We start from the raw sequence: 12,798 nt of genomic DNA on the forward strand, positions 1-12,798 counted from the left end.
ATATCAGCGATGTTCAAGAAGTGCAGATTTAATTTACAAGGTGCAGTTTTTTTTTTTTTTTTTTGCTGTCGGAACTCTGAACAAAAAACGTCGTGTACGTGTAGAGATGTTGGTATCGCTAAAACCACTAACTTTTTACAATGATTTCACTTTCCAAAGCAACCCTTTAAGTTATCGGGAAAAGTGCCAATTTCGACCCAAACTATTTCAGTCGTGCCAAATACGACCCGAACAATTGATCAGTGCCAAATACGACCTCAACTCAATTATAATTCAAAAAAACTACCCGAACTTCTTAAAACGTGCCTAAATCTACATTGACTCTAACAGAAGTTAGTCAACTGTTAACAAGATAAAACGACGTCGTTTGATATACGAGGAAATGTGACAATTTCGACCCCAACACTCTCAATCGTGCCAAATAAGACCCGAACAAATGGTCAGTGCCAAAAACGACCTCAACTCAATTATAATTTAAAAAAAAATTATCCAATTTTTTTCTAAAACGTGTCTAAATCTACATTAACTCTAACAGAAGTTAATCAACTTTTAACAAAGATAAGACGATGTTGTTTTGATATATGTATTTTTTAAAAAAATATGTTCATTTCGGGATTCAAATCCGTGCTGGGATACCCTTTTAAATGGGCACACTAACAACTAGATAAAAGTAACTTTTTAAAATCACCAAAGTTTTAAATTGGATAAGATGAACAAGAATAGTAGTTTATATAATGGAGAATTTCAATTTGTAATAATATTTCAAAAAATTATTTTAGTCTAGTTGTTAGTGTGCCCCTTTAAAAGGATATCCCAGCACGGATTTGAATCCCGAAATGAACATATTTTTTTAAAAAAATACATATATCAAAACAACATCGTCTTATCTTTATTATTACTTTTTCTGATTTATATAAATACATTAACGTGTTTTTCTTATTTATCATATCTTTAATAAAATTATATCTTACTAAAATATAAATAATAAAATATTTATTATTATATGATCTTAAATATGCTTACAACTTTGAATTTATTTATACAATTTTGTTATATAAATTATTTTTAATTTTTAAAATTAAGTGGGAATTTTTTTAGTTTTCAAAGTTGATATTATATATTTTGATATTTTGTTCAAAAATGTTAAGAGGACTTTTACCTTTCTTTCACTAAGATATGTTGTACAAAATATTAGACAAATTAAACAATAACTAAAATATATAAAGCAATCACCAAAGTTTTAAATTTGATAAGATGAACAAGAATAGTAGTTTATATAATGGAGAATTTTAATTTGTAATAATATTTCAAAAAATTATTTTAGTCTAGTTGTTAGTGTGCCCCTTTAAAAGGATATCCCAGCACGGATTTGAATCCCGAAATGAACATATTTTTAAAAAAAAATACATATATCAAAACAACATCGTCTTATCTTTGTTAAAAGTTGATTAACTTCTGTTAGAGTTAATGTAGATTTAGACACGTTTTAGAAAAAATTGGATAATTTTTTTTTAAATTATAATTGAGTTGAGGTCGTTTTTGGCACTGACCATTTGTTCGGGTCTTATTTGGCACGATTGAGAGTGTTGGGGTCGAAATTGGCACTTTTCCTCGTATATCAAACGACGTCGTTTTATCTTGTTAACGGTTGACTAACTTCTGTTAGAGTCAATGTAGATTTAGGCACGTTTTAAGAAGTTCGGGTAGTTTTTTTGAATTATAATTGAGTTGAGGTCGTATTTGACACTGATCAATTGTTCGGGTCGTATTTGGCACGATTGAAATAGTTTGGGTCGAAATTGGCACTTTTCCCTAAGTTATCCTTCTCCATTTAACATGAAATGTAAAAGAAAATATATCCCCCGACGTGTGTATGATGTTAAATTTGGGTCATATAACGAATGACTAACTATGGAGAATAAAAATGAGACTGTGGGTACTTGGTGGGAATCAAAGTTTTCACGTGTGTCGTATCAATAAACCCAACAACTATATCCAAGAGAAGATCTCTTTTCGTTCAGTCCCAAGGTCTCACAACCAAATTACATTTATATCCTTCCGTACCACGCCAACTTATACGACTTTCGTATGGTCAAATTTGTCCATCTAAACTTTTAATTCTTTTTAATTTTATTTTTAGTTATCTCTTTAGTATGCTTGTCGGATCGGTGGGAAGCAAATCGCACGTGTGTCTGCTTAAACCGCGTCGCCACCGTCACGTGATAAATCGTTTCTCTTTCTTCTGCGGTTGAAGCTCTCGTTGGTAACTTTGCAAAAACACAAAATAAAAATTTCATTAAGTGAAAAAGTAAATTTTAGTAGATTATTTATAAAATCAACATTTGCACATTATTAAATTATATGATTACATCATTTTAAAATTTTAAATAAATAGCAATAACAATTTCAGTGATAAATAGTTACTATATTGTAAATAAAATTATATTATAATTTTTATAATATTATAAAATGACAATATATTATTAAAACGTATTGAAAATAAGCTAATATTTATAATAAGAAGTAAAGTATTTTTAGCGAATTTCAGTTATTTTTACATTTTTTAATAATTAGTTTAATAATTAGTGTTTATTTTTCCTTATAAATATTTTAATTAATATTATATATATATAAACATTGTCGCAGATTAATTATATTTTTTCATAATTCCATGATTAAGCGATGTTTACCGATCGGAGCCTGAAAGTTGATAATAAAAATTTATGGTTGTACCTTGTTTAAAATTTTAGGAATAAAATGAATGTAACAATTCAGAAAAACAAAAATTAATAATGAAATTTAAAGAATAAATAATGGAATTATAAATATTTATGTAACATGAATGGTAGTTTTTTACAAAAATGTAGAGGAATGAAAACATATTTAGTTTAAATGTAATAAAAGTTTTTAATTAATACAACATTCTTATTTCTTTCATCTATTGTATTCATGAAATTTTTTGTTTCTAAATACTTTTTAATTTCATTTTATTTCTTTCCACATTTTCTACTGAAATTAGTGGAATAAGTTTTATTTTTCATTCAACTTAAATAGTACTACATCCGTTTCAAAATAGATGATGTTTAAAGAAGTTTTTGATGCTTTAAAATATATGATGTTTCCATATATTAATGTAATTTTGAATTTAAAAACTGTGCAACCAATACTATTTTTGTAATTAGTTGAATAACTTTTATTTTATATTTTAAAGATAGTTTTTAAATAAAAAACAAGTTTTTGTGCACTATCATAAAACTTCATCTATATTTGAACAAGGGAGAGGGAGTAATTTTTTGTGGAATATTATCTTCATAAATGACTCATCCCGTACAATTTTATTCCAAAACATGTACATTCAGGTGTATTGCAGTCTCTAATCTCTATGTTTTTGGAAAATAATCTGCTACGAGCAAAAAGACTGCACGAATAAATTATACTGCTGTATAACTGTTAGTTATACATTATGTGTGTGTTTAACATTGCACATACATTAGAAACATGCATCATAAACTATGCCCTTGATTCTTGAAGGCTTGTCTGCGTATGTCTTATCGTACTTCAATGGCAACATCTGAAAAAATTAGTCTAAAAAAAACATCTGAAAAATTAGTCGGTGAAAATTAAATGATACTGAAAGCCAGTTCAAAAAAAAAAATTAAATGATACTAAAAAACAGGAATTTTAGTTTCTTAAACAAATAAAAGCGGTCACCTAATAATATTCCATTTTCTTGAAGGAACTCGTGGATCGGTACTGGTTAGGTCCTACTTACGAGATATTCCAGACAATATCGTTTCAAACAAATATCTGATTTTGGATTACTAGTTCTCGAATAAAAAATGATGGAACTAATGATGCATCAACGAAAATTAATTTGATTGGTCCCAAAACATATACTGAACCTGGAATAATGTTATAATTATAGTACTCCATAAGATTATAAGCTGTTTTTGGAAACTACATTCGAAGTGAGCATACATTGATATTAGTATGTTTATAGTAGGTACGATGTACCTAAACCGGAAAATCTCTTACCGTATCTCCACTTGTCTTGGTTCACTAATCTCTTTCATAATACACAAATTTTGGATTCATTATTAACTCTGACCGAATCCTATCCCTTTTCCTTCTTCAATAATACTTTAGAATACTTAAATCATAAATACAATTATTTTAATTGCGTGACAAAAGTAGGAAGCTCGCAAGAAACTTCCCTTAGACTCTGAGCATGTGCCTCGTGTTCTGCAGTGCACGGCTGTATTAGTTTGTTAGCATTTCCTCGCACTTGACAGATCCTAGTTTTAATCACTTTAGTATTTCGATTCGATTCGTGTAATCACCGCGGTTCAAACGTAACTGGTGCGTTACTGTGATCAAGTTGCTTGAGACAATGATAGGTGAAGATAGTATAAAATTACGTACGTACGCAGTGATATTATTACTTACGTAGTCAAAGATGTTACATCCAAATTTTCATAAATCACTAGGTTAGAGATAAACATGGTTCAGCCGTTTAGCAATCAGCCCAACCGAGTTTAACTATGTTCTCGATTAATCCATATACCAGCACAATTAGCCTTAAACTTCGTTTTTTACAACAATATATATAAGCTTTAAACAGAGTTTCTTGATCAATCACCAAACCAAAGTGTTTTTTTTCCATCACAGCTTTTAAAGGAATGCTAATTAACTAATTAGTGAACTAATTAATTGAAAGTATCGAACAAAGGAAAGAAAGAAGGTGTTGACAAGTTAATCAAAAAGAAGGTGTTAGACAAAAAAAAAAAAAAACAAAAAAAAAAGAAGAAGAGTAACCGGCAGGTGAGGGAGTGGCCGTTAAAGGAAGGCAGAGTACAGCCTGTTTGTTTTCCTTTCTTCAGGACTTTCAAATTATAAAACCATAAAAGATGAAGAAAAAACCCATAAAATATCCTACGAATTTAAAGTGGTAACGATCACCCCGCGATCTATCTTGTCGTTTTGCGCCACATCAGCAACTGTATCTTTTAGGCATTTTTTAATTTATTTATTTTAAGATCGAGAAAATATCCAAAAAAAACAAAACTAATAATGGCATACAGGCTGGCTTCCTCAGTCAAAAAGTCACCGAATCGAACTAAAGCCACATACCTAACACTTTTTTCCTTTTTTTTGTGAAACGCCACATACCTAACCCTGAACTTCATCCTTTTTTCTTTTTGAAACACCCCTAAACTTCATCCTTATCTTCATTTTATATTCTCTGTATCATTATAACATTCTTTACTAAATTTTGGCTTCAGAATGTCATCTATCATCTATGTTTAGTGCAATATATATCAGTTCTATAGGTTTTTAACCTTTTCTGCCAATTGCACTTTTGTGAAAAAAAGTTAACACATCCTGAACAGTTTGCTTTGCTGCATATATCACACACGCACATTATAATGTAAAACTATTATACTTTTTTAAAAACTATTACCCGTTGCATGTAGCAGGAACTTGGTTTCTAGTGTGTCATTGTTTATCTTTTATTCATGAACACAATGTACAAGTTAGCAAAATTTTGACACTGGACCACGGTCCAACGTGCATTATTGTAACCACACATATCAATACACACAAGACAGTGACATGCAACAAGCACTCGAGCAGTGTAAAAAGATAGAAAACACATCACATCACTTTAGTTTGAAAGCAAAACATAACAAACTACTTTTTATTGACTGTATATAGGTTATGAATGGGAGGGGCAGGACAAGGACAGATCATATATGTTGCAGGAGAACTGCTTTTAAACCTCCATTCACTGTTTTTCTGTTCCTAAAAGTAAAAGGCAGGACATCTGCATATTTAATTATTTTTTTTGTCTTTTTGTGCAAAAGGCAGTTCTCCTGCCTCATTTTCTAAACACCCACTTTTTAAAGAGGTTTACCCATTGTCTCTTTCTTCTAACCAATAAAAGATTTTTTCTACAAATTAAATTCTTAAAAACTATTATACTCTTCTCTTTTATTTCCCATTATCATGTAACTTCACTTATTAAATACAAATACAGTAGATTTAATTCTTTTTTTCTTGTCAATATATAGTAGATTTTTCTACAAATTAATGTTTTTATTGTTTTATCTATAATATATGAATGTAAAAAACGACTAATATTTATGAGGCTTCAAATTTAGAACCACAGAGTTTAATAACAACGAAGTTTTCGTAGAAACCACATACGTTACATGGAATATATGTATTAGATATTTTTAAATATATAATCATCATCCAGATTTTTTATTTTTTTAAAAATTAAATATATATATATATATATATACAATAAGTATAAATCTAGCTATATAATAAACAAGAAAATATTATGTAAATTGAAATTGATAAAAACCCAATAATTAACGGTTCAAATTACCATATTTATGTATTCTTACAATTGAAGTCTTAAATTTTATGAATATAACAAAATGAGAATAGTATATGAGAACCAAAAAGGAGTTTTTTACATTCTTTTTTAAGAAAATAAAATTAAAGAGAAAATTAGTTAAATAGGGATAGTTAAACATTAACTATTAAATATTAAATTTAATAATAATTGAAAGCACATTAATTCTATGTTGATTTTTTAAAACCGGGTTTTGAAATTGAACATGTTCACTGGTTTTATCGGTTTTTAGCCGGTTTTACTTGTTTTTCTGAAATCCATGTTTTAAACCGAACCAGACTCGGCTTTTTCACTGAGTCACGGTTGGACCGGTTCGATCACCCGGTCCGATTTTCAAAACACTAGTTTAATATTGCAGATATGTTATGGGAAAATTTAAATATTTTTCAATAAATTCATTTATCTTTGTTATGTATTATTTATATTATATGTTGATATTTTGGTATAATTTTTATTGTTCAAATATATAATCTGCATTTTTAACTGCTTTTGCCATTCATAACTTCAAAAGTAACTTGTCCTGCTTGATCTGCATCTCTCCTGTATGATCCGCTTGATCTGCACTTGTCCTGCTTAATCTGCATGATCTGCTTGATCTGTCCTGCTTGAACTGCTTTTACCATTCGGAACCATAGTCTCTTTTGTTTTGTTTTGTTTTGCAAAAGCAATATGCCAATATGCGTTTGCCAGCATATTCTCATTTACTATATTCCTTCTACCAATGTTCAAGCTAGTGGTTTCGGAACCTAGTTACTTAGCTTAAAGTTTGGTTGTATTTGCATTGCCTTGTACCATGTTTGGGCTTCTGCTGCCCCTGTGTGGGTCTTAGTCTACGGAGACATCCTGTTGCCTATCGGCTTAGCTAACCACCGACATGCCTGCGTCTGTTGGTCTTGTATCATGGTTTCTTATCTACTCCCTCTGTTTCTTAATATTGTATATTCTAGGATTTTCACAGTTTTTAAGAAAGTTGTTGAAATGTCTATTTTAACCTTTTATCATTACTATTAAAAAAATATCGTAACAAAGAAATCTATGTTTAAACAAAAAGTGATCGATTAACTGTATCATTATTTTGTGTCATTATGTTCCGTTCCCCATATTTAAGATCCCTATATTCCATATTTATTGTAGTCAACATTCCAATGATGAAACTTTACATTTTTTTACTTACTAATTCACGTACATAATGCGAACTTCTTTAAAAAAAAAATTTGATCACCTTCTTTCATATTCATTTTTTCTTTCACCATCTTTTCCAAAAAAACTCATGAACTTTATAAAGAAAAAAGAGTTTTTTATGAGATAAGTAGAAAGGAATAATTTTATAGAATACGATTAGAACTTTTACATAGATATAATAATCAATAGAAAACAAAAATAATAATAAGTGAGGACAAAACAGACAAACTCAGACCAAATTTGCATAGAAAACTGAGAACATACATCTTTTTAAAACAATTTTTTTTTCCAAAACATGCATCTTTAAGGAACGGAGGGAGTATAATTTAGCCAGGTGACAAAAAAAAAAACAAACTGAAGATTCAGAGTTTCAAATAAAATGCCATTATTTTCAGAATTTTGTTAATTTAATTTACTTATTATTCATCAAAGCTCACAAACTAAGAGACATGAAAAGGATAAACGTAAAAGTTAACGAATGTGTGAGTTTCACAACTTTACTTTAGATGAAAACGAAATGATTGGGTAGAAACAATTCCACCTGTAAAACAGAGAGTGGAAGAGACGCTCCAGTACGAGCATACTCTTTATAGAAACTAATCTCTGAAGTTATGAATACAAAGCAAATCTCAAACTCAAAGTACATATACTTACTTGACACGCGTTGATATACAGCTGTATCCCAAGTTCCCAACCGTTTTTCCTGCAAGATTCTCTGCTCTCAAAGCTCGATATTAACCTCACACAGACGCTGTTCAGACAAATGCACTTTTCAATCGCGGACGTTTTCTAAAATATTTGTTACAATTCTACAAAACGCAATGTTTGAATTTTTTATCTATTTTCAATTTCAAAATTTGATTGATGAAATTTATAACTATATAATACATTAAGTAACTTGCCTAACAAATTAACTAATCAAGTGTTAAATTAGTTAGCCTTTTGCGTTAAATTAGTTAATTTCATCAAAATTTTGACTGAATTAGTCAAAGACGTAACGAGTAGGTTAGTAACGATCATAGTTATCCGTTGATATAGTTCTGTATTTATAGACAAAACGGTTTTCTTTGCTTAAGTTACAATAAATTATATTTTTTATGCAGTTAAAGAACTATTCAAAAATTACAAACTGCATAGTTTTAAGTTTTAACTACTTCAATAATTTTCTTGTACTCCCTCCGTTTTTTTATATATGACGCTTTACGATTGTGCACATAGATTAAGAAACATTTAATTTCTAAACAAAAACATCATTAATTGTTTACCTAACCACAATTTAACCAATAATAAAATAGAAACTATAATATCATTGGTCATCTAGTATTAATTAGTAATAAATTTTACATAGAAAATTGAAAACGTCAAATAATTTGGAACAAAAAAATTTCTCTAAAACGTCATATATAAAAAAACGGAGGGAGTATGTTTTATCGAGTATGAAAGATTACCTGTTGAAGCGGTAACCCCTTCGCCACTCCCTTCTCGTATAAATACTCTCTCTAGCTTGCTCTTATCCTCTCTTAAAACCTTTTGTCCCAACAAAACAAAAACTCTTATAACGACCAAAAAAAACAGAACACAACAAAACATCCAACGATGTCAAGTTCGGTCCGAAAGAACATGGAGCGGATTAAAGGTCCATGGAGTCCAGAAGAAGACGAACTATTACAGAGTCTGGTGCAGAAGCACGGTCCAAGAAACTGGTCTCTGATCAGCAAATCTATCCCCGGACGCTCCGGCAAATCTTGCCGTCTCCGATGGTGTAACCAGCTATCTCCGGAGGTCGAGCACCGTGGCTTTTCGCCGGAAGAAGACGAGACGATTATTCGAGCGCACGCTCGGTTCGGTAACAAGTGGGCGACGATCTCACGTCTCCTCAGTGGAAGAACCGACAACGCAATCAAGAATCATTGGAACTCAACGCTCAAGCGAAAATGCAACGGAGTTGCATCTGATGGGTATGACGGTAATATAGGAGAAGAGCAACCGTTGAAGCGTACGGCGAGTGGTGGTGGTGTGTCTACTGAGTTGTATATGAGCCCCAGAAGTCCTTCTGGATCTGACGTCAGCGAGCAATCTGGTGGTGGTCCACACGTGTTTAGATCTGGTGCTGTGAATGAGATGACGGCGTCATCGTCCGGTGAAGATCCGCCTACGTATCTAAGTTTATCTCTCCCTTGGAATAACCGTTATGAGACGGAGAATGTTAGAGTCAACGAGTCAACTGAACAAAACGAGAATACGGTTATTGATAATGGTTACACGGCGGAGCTATTTCCGGTTAGGAAGGAAGAGGTAGAAGAAGAGAAAGAGATGTCAGGATTTGGTGGTGAGTTCATGACGGCGGTGCAGGAGATGATTAGGACGGAGGTGAGGAGTTACATGGCGGATTTACAGCGAGGGAACATCGGAGGTGGTGGTGGTGGTTCGTGTATGCCGCAAAGCATAAACAGCCGTCGTGTCGGGTTTAGAGAGTTTATAGTGAACCAAATCGGTATCGGGAAGATCGAGTAGAGTGATGACTCATAAGTGAGTCTTCAAGCTTTTCATGTATAGAGCCGAGCCAGCAATGGTTAGAGAGACAGAAGCAAATCAAAAAATGTTTTGTAATCATATAATCTTTCTTGATTCAAATCAAAAGGAAGCAAGATTAGACATATTACATACAGTTTCACATGCTTCTGCAATAATTAGACAAACAAAAGAGCAAGTTACCTAATGTGCAGGCTCGTCAATTATGATTTTATAATTTATAACATTGAAAGCAAACGTCAAAACTTTCATATTCAGCTACAACAATTGTAAACTTACAATTATGAATTCATCAGAAAAATTAAGAAATTTTAAAATTACAACAACTCTAAGGGGGTAGATTCATACCGACGAATCTCAGGAGCTTGGCATCTCTTTCTCACTCGTCTTTGTCTTTGCCTTTACCATCTGAAACCTTCTCATAATCATATGCTGATGATTGCAAGAAACTGCTCTGGTTCTTTTGAATGAACCTGTAAAAGGTTTAAGAGTAATTGTAAATTTAACCGGTAAACCGAAATAGTAGATCAGTAGAGAAGGGAAAGGAGATTAAGTTAGATACTTGAGGAAGTGTAATAGTGTTTGTTGAATGCGACTCCATACTTAAGGAAGTCTAATAATGCTCTTCCATGTTTACATATGAAAAAAGCTCCCGAAATTTCACTGCAGGGGTAAAAAGTCAAGAATTTAGATCATCAAACATTTTACTGTCTGAATAAAGAACTTACTGAGATTTTTACCAAAGAGACGAAGTAAATGGTCTGCGCCATAAACTGCTGAAGGTGAAATATCATTCGTTTCTTGGTATTGTGGCTGCTCTTTCTTATATAAGAGCATCACAGGTAATGCCTTGTTGAAGTAACACCTTATACCTTTCAAGATTTCACCGACCGAATCAGTTATCCTGTACAATACACAATTTTGCTTCATGTGAATTCTGAAGATAATAAAATTGCATTAATCACACTCTTTGGTTAAATGCAGGATTCACATTCCATCCTTCTTGGTTTTGAGTTAGTTCAAGGTACTTTGACAATATCTCATCCACATTAGGTGAACGAGGAAGCTTCACAATCTACAATCATTAACAAACATTACTTTCATTCAACCACTTTGGCATATAACTCATTTGATTTAAATACACACTTATGTCTCTCATCATGGCTATGATTCTTTAACTATATCTAATTGTGGCAAAAAGTAGATGTAGAGAACATAGTAGATTGATGTACCTTGTCCTTCTGCGTAATATTCTCCCAGTCGCTTCCTTAGTGTTGCAGGAATTTGAATCTTGATTAGCTTCTCTGTTGATACGTTATCTTTCAATAAATCGCAAAAGCAGGCACAAGTCCCTGATTGATTTCAGAAGACCTGAAAGAGTGACCATGTTTGTATAATGTGTGCGAATATGCACGCATCACAATACATCAGCCATCTAATGTGTTCCTAACAGGTATGTAATAGCTACACTTTGTAACATGCAATGTAAATCAAACTATAATTAATAGCTGTGAGGAAAAGAGTTCTCACGAGGTAATGAACAAAGTACTTCTTCCACTCCTTCCGAAGCTCCACTTTTTGAACCTGTTAATTGAATGTTTTTTTTTTTGAAACTGGTGTTAATTGAATGTTGATACATCATCATGTAATAACCAATCTTGATTTGCAAAAGCTAGAGAGAGAGAGTTTGTTTGCCTTGGCTCCTTACTTCTTGCTTTGAAGCAGTGTCATGCGAAGGGTATATGTCATATTGTCATGGTAAGCTTTTAATAGTCTGAGCGCATTTGATCTTCATGATGCTGAACTGAATTGTGATTCGTGTGACTTTTCACTGTTTTTACCTTACTGATTTTGCATCCTTTAAACCCACTTATATTCCGTATGATGACCCCACCCCCTTCAGACTTCCTCCTTTTTTTGACACAAGTGAAGGAAGGCTTTGTTATCTGGCTCCAGAGGTATTATAGAACCGTTATCAATATTTATTCCTTTTATCTGATTGATGTAGATCTGTCTTATTGTTCTTATTGCACCTCTGCTGAGACCGTACTATAGAGTCACTATCAATGTTTTGTCCCTTCTTTTTACATGTTTAAGCAGATATTGTTGCTTAATTACAGAGATTAGATGAGCATGGAGGTGAGACCCAAGTAGTACAAGATGCTCCATTAAAGCCATCCATGGATATATTTTCTGTTGGGTGAGGCTTCTGTTTTACATCACTCTTATCTGTTCAATCCTTGTATTAGTAAAGCAAGATAAAGAAACTTCTGTTGGTTCAAACCCACATACTTTCAAGATACATCATTTTCTTACCTTACATTTGAGTTGATAACATATTGTAATAGTTTCATATTCATGCTTCAGGTGTGTGATAGCAGAGATTTTCCTTGAGGGTCAGCCACTATTTGAACTGGCTCAGCTTATCGCTTATCGAAGAGGGCAACATGATCCTAGCCAACACCTTGAAAAGGTATTTCCTGTTTTATCTCTCTTTTTTTTCCCTCTTGATTTTCTCTCTATGGGAATCAGTCTCTTCCCTGTTCAAATAACATTCTTTTCACCTTCCATGTGAGTGATACACTGGTACATGGGACTATTGACTTCAGTGGTTTTGAGTTGGATTTTTTTGGTTGATTGTTCTACCTCTAAACCATTCT

General features: G+C 32.1%; 1 protein-coding gene across 1 annotated transcript; it reads left to right on the forward strand.

Moving 5' to 3' along the window:
* The first annotated feature begins 9,112 nt into the window (after window positions 1-9,112).
* Window positions 9,113-10,263, forward strand: LOC106361412 (transcription factor MYB73-like). The gene has a single exon (XM_013801148.3). The coding sequence runs from the start codon at window positions 9,203-9,205 to the stop codon at window positions 10,118-10,120; it is 918 nt and encodes a 305-aa protein (XP_013656602.2). The 5' UTR covers window positions 9,113-9,202; the 3' UTR covers window positions 10,121-10,263.
* The last annotated feature ends 2,535 nt before the right edge of the window (window positions 10,264-12,798 follow it).

This window comes from Brassica napus, chromosome A8, assembly GCF_020379485.1.
Source record: "Brassica napus cultivar Da-Ae chromosome A8, Da-Ae, whole genome shotgun sequence".
Classification (NCBI taxonomy): domain Eukaryota; kingdom Viridiplantae; phylum Streptophyta; class Magnoliopsida; order Brassicales; family Brassicaceae; genus Brassica; species Brassica napus.

What these genes read in the sequence shown, in the direction of transcription:
- LOC106361412 (XM_013801148.3), top strand. Translation starts at nt 9,203, where the DNA reads ATGTCAAGTTCGGTCCGAAAGAACATGGAGCGGATTAAAGGTCCATGG.